We start from the raw sequence: 19,264 nt of genomic DNA on the forward strand, positions 1-19,264 counted from the left end.
ATATCTTTAACATATATTTTAGAAAATTACAGGAACAAATCAAGGGGCAAAATATACACATGTATATATTTTTAAAGAATCACACACAGCCAGGCTGCGTTACCATCCGATTATCTTATTTCCTTGAATATACAAACCTGGCATGTTTAATAGATTGAGAATGCTGTCTATTTTGCATGTCATATACATCCACTTAGGCAGTAACCTAGTATTCTGAACGGATATTACTGTCATTATAGCATTCATTTTACAATCGTTGAGAGGAATAAGTATACAGAGAGATGCAAGGTGGGTTTCCCAGTTCAGAACTAAGCATATCATTAAAACCTAAATTTAGTTCAGATTCAGAACAGCATCATTCTATAAAACGGAGGTTTAGGCAAATATTTAAGGCCCATCAGCTGCTTACACTGTTTGATAACATTGGAATGTTTTTTGTTTCTTTTTTTTTTTTTTTTCCTTTTCACCATTAAAATTTAATCTCCATCTTATCAATATTGGGTGCTCTTGGATCATCTCACTGCTAGGAGTGAACACAAGTGAACAGACATTTGTAGCAAGGTAGGCCATGACATACAGCAGGTACAAGGGAAGATCATTTTTCTGAACATATCCTTCCTTCTTTAAAGCTGAGGATAAATGGGAGTTCAGAGCAGGTCAACATCTTTCCTGACCTGTCAGGTACAGCAAAACTGCCTCATATAATTTTCACCACACAAGGAGTAAAGCAAAAACTCTCACAATGTTTTGTTTGCTTTAGTGAAGAGAGTCACAATTAGGTAAAAATAAATTAAACACATACCATTGGACTTTTCACTATCTGCGGGTTTCATCTGAATAGGATGATGCATCTAAAAACAAAAATGAAAAAGAGTAAGGCAGGTTGGATAGTCATAAAAATCAAGAATCAGGTTTTTAACGAGGGACTAAAAGGATACATGATCAATATTAAACATGTTGAAATGATATAACTTCAAAATAACACCATACTATAGTCTTTTAAGAAGTATAAAATGGTAAAGGAGCATTTTATAACCAGGAAGATTAAAAAAAATATATCATTGGGCCCACAGGACTCATATAAAACTTTAATTTGCCATATCTAGTTTCAGAAGACCTCTAAAGTTACAGCCCTCATTAGTTTATGGCATGCTTGGTTTCTGTTTTACCAACTTTTTTTCTTGAGCTCCACCACTGCCAAGACTGAGATGGAATTTTCAAGTAATTTAAGAGCTCGAAAGCATTTCAAACATACTCAAAGGAGTTTAGTTTGACAAATGAACTTTGCTTGTAATTAAAAAAACATGTGCTGATTCTTTCAGGACTGAAGAGGAAGACTTGTGCTTCCTATAATAGCTTCCTATAACTCTTTAGTATCTTTTTTTTTTTTCCTCTCAATACATTATACATTCATTCATAAAGCTTTCATCACAACACTGTTCAATTCTGGCTTCCACAAAAGCCATAAAAGCTCCTAACACTTTTTCCTATTCAACCTCTTCCTTCATTTGTCTCCTTCTTATTGCAACAGAAAACATGTGTAGTGAGCTATGATGAACATCTCATGGCATCTTACCCTCCCACACCTAAAATGGTGTTTCCTTGGCTTTCATTGCTAAATGAGGCTCCCTCCACCTTCAGTTGTTGAAAATTCCAACAAAGTTTTCACCAACCGCTTTCTGTTATTTCAGGACTAGAAACACCACAACAGCTGAGTCCTCTTTGGTTAGAGAGCACATGCTGCTTCTAGTGGACATTGGTTATAGTCAGCCCTGTGATGGATTCAGGGGAATTTTATTATAGCTTCTCAAAATCCCTCAGAAAGGACCCTGCATTGTTTTTCAGTGGGGGAGATGCTTAAGTTAAAAAAACAAACAAACAAACAAACAAACAAAAAAAAACCAAAAAACCACTACTCTTTATTTTTTACCATTGGGCTCTGCAGAACTGCTGGGATTTTTCTGCACAAACCTTAAGGCAGCAGCAGGGCCTCTGCCTTTACTCTCTTCGGCAATTCTTCTCCATTTCACGTGAACATGTAAAGATCTGAGCTCTTTCTGCTTTTGTAACATCTATCAGTGCAGCAAAGCTGCATATTGGCTGAAAATGTCAGCAGCAATTTCATGTTTTTTTTATAAAAGACTATTATGACAAACATGATGTTGGAAAACAAAAACAGCTGAGCAGGAGAGAATATCCATGCATTCATATCAAATGCACTTTCAAAGCAGCACAGAAAACCAAATCTGCATTGTTTTTGGTGGAGTCACTTAACCTCCAGGGACGTAGCTGCTAGATTCTTTACTGAATATACAATATTGCCGTGAATATTTCCGTAAGATTTACTTAAAGTCCAGAATGCACTCTGGCCCTACAAATCAATGTATTCCTTGCGCTGCTTGTAAAATTCCCTACTGTGCCCTAAGGAAAAGGCAAAGCCACAAGGTTGATGAAGTCACCAGGATGCATAAATTTGCTTCAATTTTAACAGTTCTGTTCTCTTTGAATCATTTGTTTCCAAGACAGACTTAAAGAGCCCTGCACTTGTCTGCCACCACTCTTATTCGATCTAATTTATATAAAAAAGAGACCTTATATTGTACTCTATCTTCTTTAACCAGTGCTTAACATTTATCCTGGCATCAACAATACGCTGGGCACTGCAGGAGACTTCGAATTCATGGGAATGGGATGCAGCATGTCCACTCAGGAAACAAAAGCTGAATCAGGAAAAAAGGTGCAACTTGCTTCAATGAGCCTGCTGCAGGTACTGGCATCTCTGCAGAGCCACAGGAAGGTGAAGAAATAAAACAAAATTGAGTTGTTTGGATGCATTGTAAGAGGGTGCAAATAAAGAAAAACTGAGGTAGTCAGACATATCTCCTAATACTAGAGGCTGAGGAGGATGTAGGATAATTTATGATGACTACTAGAAACATCACTTCTCAGTTCACTGTAACATTGAGAATATGCAAGTTACAGAAAACCAACCCAAATCCAGGCCTTATATAGACAGTGAATCTATCACTCTGCCTAGCTCCATTTTATGTCCCTGAGTGGATATACTTTGAATAAATGCAATTTTAACAATTCTAAAAACCTTTCACTTTACAAACCTCTTGAACTAGAGACCTTTGGACGAAACTCATGTAAAGAAGTTATTTTTGCAGTACCACAAAAGATCAGGGTTACCTGGTAAACACAGTTAGCACATCAGAAATTATCCTCTTCTGTTTTGCATAATTACCTCAAGTTCATTAAGTCAGTAATCTGTTATGCTTGCAAAGAGGTATGATTTAACAAGACATTCCAACTAGGTGTTGACTTGATTTCAAAGGTTCCTGCTGAAAACCCAGGGCCCAAATTCTCTTCTCACCAGCAAGTCTACATCAGGAGGAATGCCACCGTGCTTAACAGAATTATATCAGTGCAAAACTAATAAAAGATTCAGATCAGGCCTGAAGGGTTTAAACCGCAGAATAGCCATGGCAAAATGGATGCGATACACAAACATGGCTTCGGCAAAGAGGATGGTGGAAAAATATGTTACTGACAGTTCCCTAACATGAGAGGGCTCGTGTTGAAGCTTGTTTAACCCTGACCATCACCAATTGATACGTTAACAACCTTTAACACTAGATTCAATAAAACATGCCATTTATAACCTGAAATGGGTTTTACAGAGTCACTGGTTCGCATCTCATTATTAAACTCATTGCTGACCTCTAGAGACAACTGCCGTGACAATACATATTATAAGCTCTCTACCCATAAAATATTTAGAAGTAGGTGGGAAAGGAAAGGAAAGGAAAGGAAAGGAAAGGAAAGGAAAGGAAAGGAAAGGAAAGGAAAGGAAAGGAAAGGAAAGGAAAGGAAAGGAAAGGAAAGGAAAGGAAAGGAAAGGAAAGGAAAGGAAAGGAAAGGAAAGGAAAGGAAAGGAAAGGAAAGGAAAGGAAAGGAAAGGAAAGGAAAGGAAAGGAAAGGAAACGGGAAAAGGGAAAGGAAACGGGAAAAGGGAAAGAAAAAAGGAAAAAAAGATGAACTATAAGGCGTGAAGTAAGCAAGAAAATTAAAGGAGCAGAGACAAAGGCTAAATAGGTACTATCCTTTCACTCCACAACCAGCAAAAGAGAAAATAATCTGTGCGTTTTATATCTTGCTTGTATAACTGTAGGCTATAAAATAATAAAATAGCTGTGCTTTCTGAGACCCTCCAAAAGATTATAGATGATATAAACCTGTTTCAAATTAGATGCCACCCACTAGAATCATGTCATCTGCTGAAATGAAGGATTTCATGTCTTATCAGAAAGCTGTTATTGTAGCTATACATCACAAAGCCGTACACTTATGGATCTCAAGGTAAGTGATTTCTTAGTATGTCATATTGTCACAGAAAAACAGGAAACGCTTTTTTTTTTTCTGTGCTTGAAGAAAGCTCTGCCTATAAAAATACAGTATTTATGACTGTACATTTGCAATTAATAAATAGGAAAAAGTGAGAAAAGTAACTGCAGCAAATAATTTACAGACATTATCATCCTGCACTTGGATCTATAATACAAGAGAAGAGCACAGATCTCAGACAAGTTGTTTCTGAGGGTGGGCAGCCTCTCTAGAAAGCAATGTGCATGGGACTATCGCAACCAAACTGGAGAACGGGCTGTGAGGAACAATCCCTCCTTGGCAAGATTTTAGAGAGCTCCACTGGATGCAGTTGTACAGCCCTTAACAGCCCGACTGAGCTTTCATCACCCTTGTTTCACAATGGAGAGCAGGCAGATGCCTGTTGCCCAAGGCTGGCAGTGCCTTGCGGCAGTGCTGTCAGCCACAGAGGCTCCACACGAGGCCTGTGCAGTAATGGAGGCCACAGAAAACCTGAGGCCCAGTACATCACTGCTGCTTTTTGGGCTCACCCCAAACAGAGGTGTTGATGTGGTCCACAGGGTAATGAAAATCTCAGTGGGAAAGAAACGGTTGTAAAACACAAAATCCCAAATCTCCCTGAAATCAAAGGGAATCCATCTACTGGCTATGTCCAGGGTAGCAGCAGGACCAAGACGTGGCCTGTAACTACAATTGACTAGTTATACCTTTTTTTTCCCCCCTCTTTTTCAAGAGTACACACCACTATATGAAAATATAACTTCATCAGGGAAAAAAAGCACAATGGAGCTAACCAAAAACCTCTCAAAGGCACGGATCCCCTCCAGCTTTAGAGCCTCACAGTCATCTTTTGAACAATAATAATGCTACCTATTTACATTCTTGTCAAAACCATGTGACATCTGCACGGGAGAAAACAAGCCGGCTAAGAGTCTATTTCTGGCAAAAATATTGCAAGGAAATTAGATTAACCTGGGTGGAATTCTGTCTGGGAATTTGGAGTCTGTCGTGGTGATTAAGTCATCATTTCTGTCAGATTACTCTAATCGGCTGTCAAATACAATTCCACAACCCCATCTGTAACTTGGCATCCTCGTTATTCAGCCAATGTTACCTTCTGTATACAAAACAAACACCAAACAAGGAGGTGTGTGCAGCCTAGCATTTAGCAGAGTCATTAGCTGTGATTACTATTGTGTGCTTTCGCGTTGAGCAACAACATCAGCTTACAGCTTCTTTTATTTATTCAGGGGATGTTCAAAATCAGGTGCAATCTTAAGCAGCGAGCACTAGGGGTGAGCTGGGAAGAGTTCTGCCCAGGCATGGCTGCTCTCAGGACCAGCATGGGCTGAGTCACCTTGGCCTTATCAAAGATTGCCTATATCTCATTTCCCAGTTGTCAGCACACTTGGTGGAAGGATGGGCACCTGCTTTCCACTCATTTTCTAAGGGGAAATGGGCACTCAGATATTCTAGGTAGGCTAAAGACTACTTGCGAGCAGAAATTTCTGTGAGGGAGGCAAGGTTTGTAGGCTGAAGCAGTCAGCACTTTAAATGAACTGTATCAGTTGCTGCAAGAGGAGATATTTTGTTATATATATGAATGTGGTTGTCTTACAGAGCACTGTGGTGATTAAAAGGCAGGAAATGCCTTTCAGTGAAAGTAAAGGAGCTGATGGGCCCAATTTGCTGCAGCTGTGTTGAGTCTGAAATTTGGGTGCCCCCAGCCCCTCGGAAACTCTGGCCATGTAATTAGACTATGAAAAATCATTATTTTACAATCCATTACAACAACACCTTCATACATGATTACTACATCTGTTAGCAGCTTTGATTCCCCATTCCTGCTATTGCAGACTGCACAGGACACAGCACGCTCACATCGCTCCTCGTACCTCAAGGGAAGAAAACCCTTGGTCAAGAAAAGACTCCGAATGTATATAAACCTGCTCATGCCTTCACCCAGCTTAGCATGTCAGTCAGAAACCATTGCCTAAAAGTCCTCTGAACACCAAGGGAGCTTAAGGAATGTGTGGGGAGGATGTCATCCATGACTTCTCACAGGGGTTGTCTTACAATTCCTCTCATCATCTTTCTACAAGCTTTTAAAGCAGCCTGCAGATTCCTAGAGCTCTTAGGCCTCTTGTTTCCTTCTTCTCTGTCATATGCTGTGGCTATATGTGTCTAGCTGTGCCCCAGCTCATTTTGTCCTTTACCTGTCACCCTCACAGACCACATCACAGGGTAACACAATGCAAGCTCAACTTTCTCCCAAGCAAAGGGTAAATTTGAAGAACTTGGGCTCCTTGGGTAACATCCAAACCAAACAAACTGCAAAAGCATTAAATGATGACAGCTTGCATGCATCTTGTCATTTTTAGCACTTTGGGACTTGCTTTTTGCTAGCATCAATCATTGTTGAAGCTAAAGGGGACTTCACATTTTAAACATCTCAGAGTTAAAGAGTGGTAGGAGAGATTGTGGAAGAGAGGAGAAGGTCCTTAACAGGACCCTAATATTCTTCTTACTATAAATCTATGGAGTTTTGGGAACCAACAGCAAAAGGAAAGCTGAAGAAAATATTAAGGAACAGCAGGAGCAGGCTAAGAGCCCAGAGAAAGAAAAGTGCCTAAAGAGGCACCGACACTGAGAGAGTGGGGAAAATTTATGTGCTTTGCCTAACCATAGTCTGAGAATGAAATTAAAGTTTTCTCCATGCTACTTATCCAATTAGTGAATGCAGCTGAATTAGACCAACAGTGAAAGGAACTAAGAAGCCAAACCTCTGCCTGCCAGATTCCTGAGCACCTTCACTGAGTCTGGAAGTCAAGAAGGAAAGTATCGACCACCCAAACAACTGTAGGAAGAAGGGGAAATGGTTCACGAGAACCAGAGAATTAAACAATTGTCAGTGTCTTCAGAGATCACCATTTTTCTGTATTATGTGCAGACACCTCTGCCTCCCAGCCCCCCATTTCAGCTCTTGGCTCCCAAGTTTTTCAGTAGGGTCCTTTCGGAGGAGCTCTTGAGCATATTTCTCACATCACTTCAACTGCAACTTGTTTTGCTTTTTTAAAGCCTTGTGACTCACAAGTAATGCAAGTTTCCCAGAAGTGAAAGAGGTGTATTTTCCTATCACGAAGAACTGTTTAGAATGACTTCTCTGGGGTCAGACTACTGTGAATTACAGTCAATATCTGGCTACAGCTTCAGGGGCTTCTCTGGGAACCAGGGACAGTCTCTTAGGCCAAATAAATACTACCGAATAGAAGAGGCAAGGGATTGATCTCTGACTTAAGAGAAGTTGTGTGGCACAGCTCGCTTTTGCACAGCTATACCTGTTCTTCCTCTCAAAGTAGGATGTCTTTGTCCACACTGCCTAGTGGGAACAGTGCCCATTCCACCTTATTCCCCCAAACATGACCACACATTGGCTGGGAAAGTATTAACTGTCACTGAGACCAATGCCATGGTATGCTTGCTTTACTAGCACAGACAGAGCTTTAGATTCCCAGTACTGGTTTAAGTCATTTGCCTTAGTTTATTCATGGGTAAAAGGAGATTAAATGTGGATCCATCATGTAGTCTAACAAATAAATGCAAAGCAGTAGCTGTAACTGCCTGAGCGATGGTGTAGACAGAAGATTGTTTGCTGTCATTCTTTCATAAATCCCAATTTAGGGGATTTAAGCCATGTTAGGTATTTATATGATTTTAGTAGTAGAAGAATGTGGTCTGTTACTTGGCCTCCTAGATTACTGTCAGACATATAGATATATGTGTATTTTGGAGAGAGAGGAAGAGAGGGAGAGAGAGAAGCAGGAGAAAATGAATATTGCTGGTGAGTGCCAAATATAGTTCATGCAGTAATGCATAACATCATTATTTTCTATTTAGAGCACAGAAAGAAGCATATAGCTTGCTTAAAACAAGTTGTTTCTTTTACAGGAGAACAGTGAAACTGCTGAAATTCAATGACTTTTGGAAGTTTTCCAAGCCAGTCATTTGCAATCCAACACATTCCATTTCTTAAATACAAGTTAAATCGGACACGAACTTGAGTGACTAAAACCAATGGTACACTTTAAAATAAGTAAAATATTCTAACAATTCCTTCCATAGTCACCCCCACATCCTCCTGCTCCTTCCGTCCATTTACTAATTTGCCTGTAACACTGTCTTCTTTAAAAGCTGTACCCTCTTACAGAAATGAAAAAGTTGGCAATCTTAGAAGTGACAACTTCACTTCGTAATGTACAAATAACTACTCTTGCTCTGTTAGCAGTTCTACTCCATTTATTTAATTCCTTCAGTTCTTACCACCCACACAAAAATGGCAACGATTCCAGGACACATGCGAGCCAAGCAGAGTAGAGATAAGGAAGGGGAGGTACGACAAAATTTCTCCCTTCAAAAATCACATGGAAACCAAAGTGATTAACTATCTTTTCTTCAAACAAATGAGCCTTTACAGAACCTATTCAATCCTAAAAATAGACATTAAGTGGGATTCTATATCTTCTTGGGAATAATGCCTTGGGGATATTTTGTATCATCCATGCTTAAAAAGCAAACCCATTAGACATCTGAGCAAAACACCAGATATTATTTTAACAGCAAGAGTTATCCATCTCATCTGCAGCAGCAATAACTTTTGTTGACATTTTGCCAATTGAAGTTTGCATGCCAGCATGTTTTTTTTTTTTTTTTCCCTTGTGTTAAACCGGTAAGACATAGAAAGATAACAAAGTGTCTCCATGACATTAATTGACTGAGTTTTAACACCCATTGAAGGTAGCTGTGAGAAGCCAAATTACTGTCCACGTTTCTGAGCAGAAAATGAAGCGCGGTGAAGCGGTGATCCGCCCGGAGTCACGCAGCGCGACACGGTGTGGACCAGAACGAAGGGAGGCAGCAGTGCTGGCCTCACCGCAGCAGAGCCCGAGCTCCTCACGCTCTAATTGATTTCTCCTCCTAACACAACGGCGAGGTGCTTGCTGCTGCTATCTCTTTCTAGCAGAAAGGAAGATGATGGGAGAAAAAAAAAAACACAAAAACACACCACAGAGGCTATATGTGATTCATCTACAGTTATTCTGCAACTGAAGCTAAATCTCTCAAGCCAAAATCTTGCAGTTTTATCACCAGGTATAGGTTAGGCAGTAATGAGGGGGTGTGCTCAATCAAGCTTTTTTATTTTTACAGTACTCCCTAGATATTCTACCCAAAAAGTAACATAAGAACCTGAAGCAGTCATCCAGGATAGCTGGGGGAACCAAATACCAGCCAGGCTTTTGTGGTTTGGGGATCAGAGCTAGTAACTAACGCTGCCTCACAGTGCATTGTGTGGATTTGCCCAGCATGACTTAAGATGCCAGGACTCAGTTCCCAGAATGACACAAGCCTTAAAGTCAATGTCTCACTGGACATGACTCAAGTGTTCTGAAGTCGTACTTTCTTCCATCTCCCTACTCAGGCTTTGGAATGCTTTCCAGAAGTCAACAGAGGGTTGAGACTTAAAAAGGAGTACTTTTCCCTAAAACCTAAGAGCAACACACCTCCACCCCTAATATTAATATTTGGAAAACAGAAACAGTGCAAAGCCCAGACTTGGTACCTATTAGCTCACCGTCTATGAAAGGTCTTCCCACCTCCCAGCCTCTGAATGGGAATGAAGCAGAGGCCCCTAAATTGTCCCAGGTGGGGAGGCAGCACAGCAGAAGCTGTACTTACTTGAGTGGTCTGGAGAGACACATTTCACTTTTCTTCTCCTAGCACAAGTCAAATCCTCTGCTTAGGATGCATTGGCTCTCGTTGCTCAGGGACTTTTGCCCTTCTCAGTTATGACTCCAGTACCTTTGAAGACTCAAGATGATGTTGCTGCAGGCTTTCAATTTTGACTTTCTAAATTTCAATCTTAAAAAACCCCTCTTGCTGCCGCATGGAAACCTTCAAGTAGCTCAGGCTGTGGACACTATTTTAGGGTGCTAATGCTTGAGTTTGGTCCATATGAAAACCCTCCCTTTCCACGTAAATCCCACTGATTCCACATAAACATTGAGGATGACATTTAGAAGCTTACCCAGAAAAGAAAGCAATTCTCCACCCCCCTTCTCCTCCCCTCCAGAAAACAATCCCAAACAAAATCAAAATGAAATAAATTATCTTTTAGGCTACTGATGACCATGAGGAAATTTAGTTTAAATGAAAGGTTTTTAAAAACATGCAATGTCTTTTGTAATGCAAAACAAACTCAGCTGTGACTGAGGGCATGGCTGCCAGGATATGAAATGCTTGTTTTGCAGAAGTTTTATTTTAAGATTTATGCTGTTCTGTGCTTGCATGTACTGTCTCCTCTGTGAACTATGCTCTGGGAAAACACCATGTGATTATGCTCAGCAATATCCTCTACCTTTGCCAAGATGAAATTCAGGAAATAACCCTTTAAAGGGAATGACCAGGGATAGAAGAGTCGCAGAAAGAAAGCGAAGTCAGGGGCTCCTCCATTTCTTTTACAACACTATCTCATTCCCAGTTATCTTCTCCATTCTTGGCTTTCATTCAATAGGAGAGAAACCAGCCTCAACCACTCCCTCAGTTTCACTTCACAGATTTTTCTGTTCGTTTACCAAGTGTATCTTCTGCCTGGCTCTTTCTGCAGAATATAAGGTCACCTTGATCCAGCACTGTGCTTGGTCTCCTCTTCTGACAGAAACTAGAGTCTATTATTTGGTACAAAACGCAAATTCTAGGCTATGGGATTTTTTTTTTTAATGCAAAGCTTTTTTAAAGTTCTTGCTGGAAAGCTTTCATATTTGCATTACAATGTAACAGCAAGAACATCTCATAGTTAAAAAGTATGATTGAGGTAAGTCTAAAATAAGCCCCAAAAGCATCCAAATTATAACTTCTATTGAAATCCTACCTTTTAAATTAGAGCAAAGAGTACAATTTATAGAGGGAGTTGGCACCGATGATGTGGGGCTGCTGCAGTTTTCACTTAGAAAAGGCACAGAATAGTTCTGAGTCCAGAATACAGTTTATTCACAATTTCCACCTCTCCCGCAGTCAGTCAATTTCTCCCTGTTACCAAATACAAACTAATCCAGAATTCTTCAAAGATCATATATGAGCCCCAAACTACTTGATAACATGCACACCTGTTTAAATATTGCAGAGAATAGCCAAAGCATTCAGGTAGAAAAGTGATTTTGAATGAAGATGTCAAAAATCCTACTTTCCTGACTGAGATCAGCTGGGGTAAATAGTACAGCTTTATTGTTAAACCAGTGGAGCCATAATATTTTACGCCAAATGAGGACATGGCTCATAAATTCTATTTAAGCTGTCCATGAGCTGAAGTTACAGGAATTTTCCACAACTATCCAGTATCAGCATCCAAATAAAAGCTCTCAATGTTATGCCAATACTCTGCAGTGGTGAAATAATCTGGCTGTGGAGATAGACTGAAAGAGATAGCTCGATATTTGATCCACCTCTGAAAACAACATTGCTGCAGTCTCCAGCAGCAAGCACGCACACACACTGTCCATGTGAAAATATGAATATCCAGTTGTGTATATATACACAATTACAAACTGCAGTAAGAATACCCTGTTCAGTAACCACGTAATTTTGAACCACCCTTTGTATGAACTCATTCTCTTTTTCAGCATCTATACAGCTAAGGTACTTTGCCAGTGCTTTCTTTGGGGTAAAGAAAACATTTTTTACTCATATTAAGCATGCAGTATACTTTAATAATTCTAATCTTAAGGAATTATAATGTATTTAAATATTTCTCTCAATAGTTACTTGGGAAGTTTAATAAACAAAAAATTAAATGGGCAACATTAGCAGCAACATATATTTTTGAAGAATGAGTCAGTTCCAGCTGGCTGTGGTATTTGGACAGAGCTGTGATTACGCTTTCATTAGTAAAAGGGACAGTATCAGGAACAATAAGGCCAAAATCAACCTGCCTCCACCCATTTGCAAAGCTCTGTATTAGCATCTGACCCTGTATATGAACCTTAATGCATTTTCTAGAAATTGGGCCCCTGATTCCCCTGAAAAAAAAAAAAAAAAACAGACAACAAAAAGCACCAAAGTGCTTCATCTAGTTACTATAAATGCCAGTAGGTGAAAAGCTGTCTTCTCTTACTTATTCTTTATACTGCCTTTCTACTCAATTAAAGACTTTCTCTGCATTATGCCCCAGGAGTAACATCTTCATGCACAACTTGCCTAAAGGTCAAAGAAATCTCTTTGCGGAGATGGCTTCAGGTGGAACAGCTGGAGGCCAAGGACAGCTATCAGGAAGGTCCTCTGGTAGAACCAAACAAGCTAAACATCATGGGTCCTACCTCCTCCAAACGTAGCATTTTCAGCTACTGGAAAGTCTTGAACTCCCGGTTTCTGGGTGTATGCTATTTTTTTTCTGAATTGGGTTAATTCATCCTGAGGGCTGTTTTGACTCAGTGAGGCTAGCAGAGGGTAATGAAAGCACAGGGGAGGACAGCATGGATGCAGAAAAAAAAAAACATTTACCAAGTCACACCCTCTATTTCTGGCTCTCATGTCAACAAGGAAGAAGACGAGTGCCAGATATGAGAGCTGTTAGTTATCATGCCCCTTTTAAACTGGGATAAATCCATGTCTTATTTGCAAAATGGATGGGGTCACTAGAGGCAAGGGGCACGCTTGCTTGAGCAACCTTCAGAGTCCTCCAGACATGAGCATATAAGCACAGCATTTAGACTGACTGTAGTTATTACTTACCAGTAGCTTTCTTTTTGGTTAATCATACATTTTTGTACAAACAGGGGGATTCTGTGTTGAGACAAGCATAGCAATTTCTTTCACTTCTTAGCAAATGTAGAAATGAGAGATGAAGAAAATTCAGTAATTCATCTGGAATGACTTAATGCCAGTAAAGGATTATTGCCTATCATATATTTTCTAATTCTTTCCTACACCAAATGCCTCTAAGGACTAGGATTTAACTTTGTTTCATTTAGAAGATTATTCTAATTGGAGAGATACTGCTTTTCCCGATACTTGATCTAAGTTTTATTTCACCTCTTATGACTGTAAATCCTCAATTCTGTATACAATCAACAATAATTCCCATTTGTCATTGGCATTTGGGCAGTACAAACACTTGGCCCTGAAGGAAATAAATGCACCAGCTCCATCCATGCTGCCGGGGATGCTTGGCAAGGTACTCCCGCAACAGCATTTATCCTCTGTGTTTTTCTTGCAATATTTGAAATGAACATACTGTATAATAACACTGCACATTTTCCTCTAAGGTATTGTCATGAATCTGCCACAAAATAATATTAGTCGCTGTCTGGTGGATACTTGCTCAAGTGATGGTCTACAACACAAACTATGTTCAATCATTTGAGCCATTCACAGCTGAATGGAAATACAAAGGTATCACGTACCTCCAGTCTCTACAGGAGGCTGTAATCCTACGGAGAGATGCTGGCAGCAGTAAAGAACACTAGAGTGTTTTGTTTATTTTCATGGTGGAATTACAAGCTTCTTTTATGGAGGTACCTGCTTTTCAGTTCTTAGTTAAAAACTAATCTTACTCTCTGATTAGTGTCTTATTTTCCCCAATCTTATTTTCTACAACTCACTAGGTTCTCTATCTTGAAATCAATGATAAGGCTCTACTTATACTTTTTAAAAGATCGTTACAGACTTCCAATTATCCCTTTCAAACATGAGCTCCTTTCTTTTCTTTCTTTCTTTTTTTTTTTTTTCCCCCTGTGTTTCTCCTTCAGAAGAGAAAATTTCCACTCATTGCAACAGATTCTTGTAAGTGGAACTGGGCAAGCATTCCTAGCATGAATGACAGAGGCAACGTATTCATAAGATTCCCTGATACATTGCAAATTCTATTTGCAAAGAAGCAAAGTTGCTTATTCTAACCCTCGCTTGTGTATCCTGCCCCCCTTCTGCGACGGGAGATAGCCCATCTCTGAGTTACAATAGGGCGAGAGCGAGGATTGACTGCAGACTGCTTTAATGCCACTCTTAATGACAACTTGTGAAGATTAGGAAGTTGTCAGAATCAGATATCAGCAAAAGCTCCGGCTTGCTTTGTGAAGTCAGTCTGAATTAATTAATGGGTAGCTTTCCTTTGATATCACTTTGATATTTAGCTGCAGCTGGATAAAAATCAACCACAAAGGAAACTACATTTTGTTTACCACTGCTTAAGACTCTGTTTAGTCCAATGTTTTTTTTCTTTTGCAGCTTTTGCCTTTTTAACTTTGCTGGCACAATGCAACAGAGACGGGCTTTTGTTAATAACTGGAGTTATGGTGGCATGTTTTTCAATGACTGCTTCTCCCTGCTTCTGAAGGTATTTGGGCTATGTTCTAAAAGCAAAGCCATTACTGATTTCAGCAAAGCTGCAGGTAAAAGGACGTACTATTCCAAAAGTAAGCCCAACATTAGCCTTGCCCAGTCTTGTACTGCTTTTGCATTGGAAAGGTATATAACACTAATGATATTTGCTCTCTGTTTCAGAGGGTGCTGATGATTTGCTCCATGCACTGACAGCCTGAAACACAGGCTCTGCAGTTGGGGTTGCAGTTTCCCTCTGAACTTTTCTGGGTATGAATTCACAGCATCTTTTAGTGTATCTGAAGGTTTTGGATGTCTACCATGACAATCAGCTGAGCATGTCTGCATAATGAAGAGGTGTCTGCACCCAAATGAATCCCTGTGTGCTTTCTAGACTGGAAAAAGGAGAAAGAATTGCTCTGCACACCACAGGGTAACAGCAGACAAAGCAGTGGCTCTTCCAGCTAAGAAGATGAAGATAATAATTTCTTCAGGAGAATGAGCAAAAAATCAGTTATCTTTCTGAGTCTGCAAAGAGTATTTTTAATTAGGCAGAATTTAATTGCCCAAAGTATGCTATGAGTGGGAGGCTCACTCAAGCATCTCAGTTTCACTTGATTTTCCAGGAAGTATTATAGGGTTCCTATGACCACAAAGAAGACAGAACCTGTATTTTTCCCTCTTGTTCCATGCTTGGCACATACAACAGCATGGTGCATCTAAACTGCATGGTTCATTACCCAACTAAGATGGGAGAAAACTAGTCAAGGAAGCTCCTGGCACCTACATGGGATTACAGCACTAAATGCGAAAACATTTCAACCCAATGCATGGAGCCACAGACCTCGTAGCACAGGTCTTTGAAAGAAGCAGCACAGCTCACGGGGTTGGATCCAGCAGCAGAAAGGATGCTGAACAAACAATCTCGCTGTTATAAACACACCATGAAGCTCTGTCTCTTTAGTCATAACATAATTCAGATCCGTGGGCACCAAACATTGCTATCGAGGCAGGTAAATGGCATCCAAGGGCATCTCTAATGATGTTACTTCCTGACGCCTGCAACATTGTTTATGATTTGCCTTTCTAATTTCATTCTTGTAGGAGTAGTCAGACAGCTAGGAAGGCTCCCTGAACTATTTTTTCATTACAAAGACAATTTTAATAGCTTGTGTCATGGTGCTAATGAGGCTGACTGAAGCACCTGTACTTTCTGTTCTGGATAACAGAAAACAGCTAGCAGTAGCAGTAGGGTAAATAACTAAGAGAGGGCCTGGGCTATTATCCTCAGCCAAGCATCCCACCTAAATCCTGGTGAGCTTTGCCATACTCTGGAGTATGCCGCTGATGGCCTCTCAGTTTCATTCAGTTTTCCATTCCCAAGTGCACAGCAAAAGGTTCTCCAGTCACTGGTGTTTGGGTACCCAGCTTGAAACAGATATCCTGTGAATAAATACTCCAGCCTCACTGAAAAGCAGGCTAAGATGTTCTAAGCTGGCCATTAAAATCCAGAGGTACTGCGAAGTGTTGACCTCAGCTGTCCAGAGTTATGGAAATTAGAGGTAAAGCAGTGCCACATTTCAGAGCAGCTTGGCCTTTTGGGGATGGGCTTCACATCAGGAAAACTCACTGAGGTTAAGCCAGCATTATGAGTTACTTCGTTTCCATCCCAACAGTGTTATACTGCAAAGCTGCACACACACACGCACACAAAAATCCCGAACTACTCCAAAACTGCTATCTAAAAAAGCTAGTTTGCATCTAACTGCATTTGCAGCTGGGCTTATGTGCTCTTGCTTCCCAGCAGATCTGCTACACCAGGAAAAAGCAACCCTCTGATTTGAATGTCCAGGATCTGAAGTAGCTCACTGTGCAGCTCTGCATCCTTCTGCCATACCCCAAGAGCTACGTTGGGGTATCACCCCACAATTTAGATGCCTTCCCCCTGAACTTCAGGTTGATGGATATTCCTGCCGGATTATTATTTGACACACTGCCCTATTCAGGGCAAGTGTCTTCCAAACCTTGGAAGCTTTTCCAGATAATAAAAATCCTTATTAGAGCATGAACTCATATCCAGACATCGCAATTCTTGAGTCACTGCTCTCAGTACTAGGCAACCAAGTGCTTTTACTTGCTTCCTCTCAGTCCCATGGGATTTTAATACTTTCATGCACAGTGGAACAGCTTCAACAGGAGAGATGGTGACCTCCAATTTCAGCTGAGTCCAGTGGTGATGGCTCTGTTAGGTCATTTAAAGTTAAATCCTTATAAAAAGTAAGCCAGAGCGGATGTGCACTGCATTCTCCTGCATGCCAGAAAAGTATCCTAATGATCAGGCTGTGAGAGAAGGTGAATCTGGCCCCCATCCTTCATCGAGAACAAGGGACTATAATTATGAATGAAATGTTTTGCTCAATTTAGAGAAGCTGTTTTCACTTAGTCAACACGCACCTCTCCCTGTGCCTGCACAACACCTATCATTTGGCCATTCAGCTGCAAGGTCAGCTACTTACAGGGATTTCATTATGCTCCAGTCAATTTGTCAGTTTTTACCATTTTAGGGAAAATTGAATTCAGGGCTGGTGCTATGTCCTGTTTCACAACAATGGTAGGCGCAAACCCAATATTTCCACTATGGTGTTTGAATGTAGTGTAAATAGTGATTTTTCATTTAAATGGCAAAGTCGGTGCAACTTATCTTTGGGGGACAGAGGTGGCAGTGATGTATTTGCATAATAAAAATAGCTACTGAGCTGAACAAAAATTAAGCATAGTTTGTGTAGTATTTTAAAGGAAGAAACAGGCCAGATTCACTTTCTCAACATCATTCAGTGGTGTCTTGTAGCCCAGTTCCTTGAAATAGACTCTCCCTGGGAATTCCCCACTTTCCCATCTGCTTATTTTTATCATTTAAACGCTTCTACACTTTTCAGATCCTTCATTAAACAGCATTTGGCCATGCTATATGGGTACTGAATTAGTTTAATTTGTCATCATAAATCAATCACTCCAAACCCTTAACTAACTTAATTACTCTCTGAATTCCCTTTCTGTTTGTCAAAATCTCTCAAAGTCACTGATATCTCATATTCAGGCTATTATTCAAGTCGTATTGGATGATTACCTTTTTATTACAGGTAATTTTTACATAATGTTCATACAGTACTGACAACTCATAAGGCCTAAAGCAGAGAAGCAGACTGGTTATTAAAACGCTATTCCAGAAAGGAGTGTGCAATGATATTCATTAGAAATGAGCAGAACTCATGAAGGAAAATGAAAATCAGAAATATACTTTTTTTTTTCTTTTTTTTTTTCTTTTTTTTTTTTCTTTCTCCTTATGAGACAATCCACTTGTTTTATCAGCAAGTGCTTGTGGATCCAAACAAAACCGCTATGGATGGCTGCATTTTGGAATGAGTTATTCTGATTATGCTGGAGGTTAAATAACCTGATAACCCGACACAGAGATTCCTCTTCCATTTTACAACCTCTTATGCCAAATGGACATGGAGGGGCCGTGGTGTTGCCTTTGCCCATCTACAGGATACCGACAGCGGGGCAAACAAGAAGACAGCCTGAGCTTTGCATCCAACGAGAAACGTGAGCTGCCCTGCGGAGGTGAGGGAAAGCCCCACAGACTCTGGCATCGTGCCGATTGACAGGCAGCCTGCTGCAGGGCAGGGGGAAGCCTCTTGGGAAAGGGCACCTGCACTGGCCAATGGCCTAAATTCCTCTTTAAAATATAGTTTCACTTATTTCGCATCCCTAAATGGACCCCGAGGTTTCTATCAGCTAGCACACAATGCTTAGGGAAAAGTTCCCTCTAAGGCAGTCCTGTTTCCGTAGCATGTGAAGGGCATTTTATAAAGCCAGTAGTGATTCTTATAATGTAAAAAATGAAAGTCTTTTCCTTGACAACATCTGGCAAAAAGGAGGCCATTAATATTTTACAAGACAGTTAGATCCTACAAACTCCACCTTGCTGTTAAAATTTAAAGAGCTTTCTCAAAACTGTATTTCTCCGTTGTTACACCTTTAATTAAATTGATTCATACAGCTAATGTTCCTATTTCATTCCAGAACTTCAGTGCAAAGGGCTTGCTGCTATTTGGAATATGTATATCCCACTTGAAATAAGAACCACGTAAACTATTAGTCTGTTAAATGCACAAGAGTGCTGACACCTAAACCAGTGCAGGCTGTTAATTATTTTTGTGATAACCTCTTTTATGAGGATATAGGCAACAACATAGAGGCAACAAATGATCTTTGTCATGTCAGGTGAAACTAACTGCAAATACAAAACAGACTCCAAAGAGACTTAGGTCTTGATTTTAGAAAAGGATTCCTGTAGATTCCTGGTATCGAACAGCTTCTGCTCAAGGTCCATTTATTCAGCTGCTGGGCTTCAAGAACCCGACCAACATCTAGTCCTCTTCTTACGTATTGGCATTTAGCTCTTTCTAAGAAATCTTACCCAATGCACTAGTTAGCCAAATAGAGAGGA

At 40.2% G+C, this 19,264-nt stretch overlaps 1 protein-coding gene across 19 annotated transcripts in view; it reads right to left on the bottom strand.

Moving 5' to 3' along the window:
• CELF2 (CUGBP Elav-like family member 2) overlaps nucleotides 1-19,264 on the bottom strand; it is a 560,320-nt gene that overhangs the window by 76,041 nt on the left and 465,015 nt on the right. For all 19 annotated transcript variants that reach the window (XM_084506670.1, XM_084506664.1, XM_084506666.1 and 16 more), the window contains one exon: nucleotides 803-851. In XM_084506670.1, the coding sequence (XP_084362796.1) occupies nucleotides 803-851 (49 nt within the window). The remainder of the gene's footprint in view (nucleotides 1-802; nucleotides 852-19,264) is intronic.

This window comes from Aythya ferina (assembly GCF_964211825.1).
Source record: "Aythya ferina genome assembly, chromosome: 1".
Lineage (NCBI taxonomy): Eukaryota > Metazoa > Chordata > Aves > Anseriformes > Anatidae > Aythya > Aythya ferina.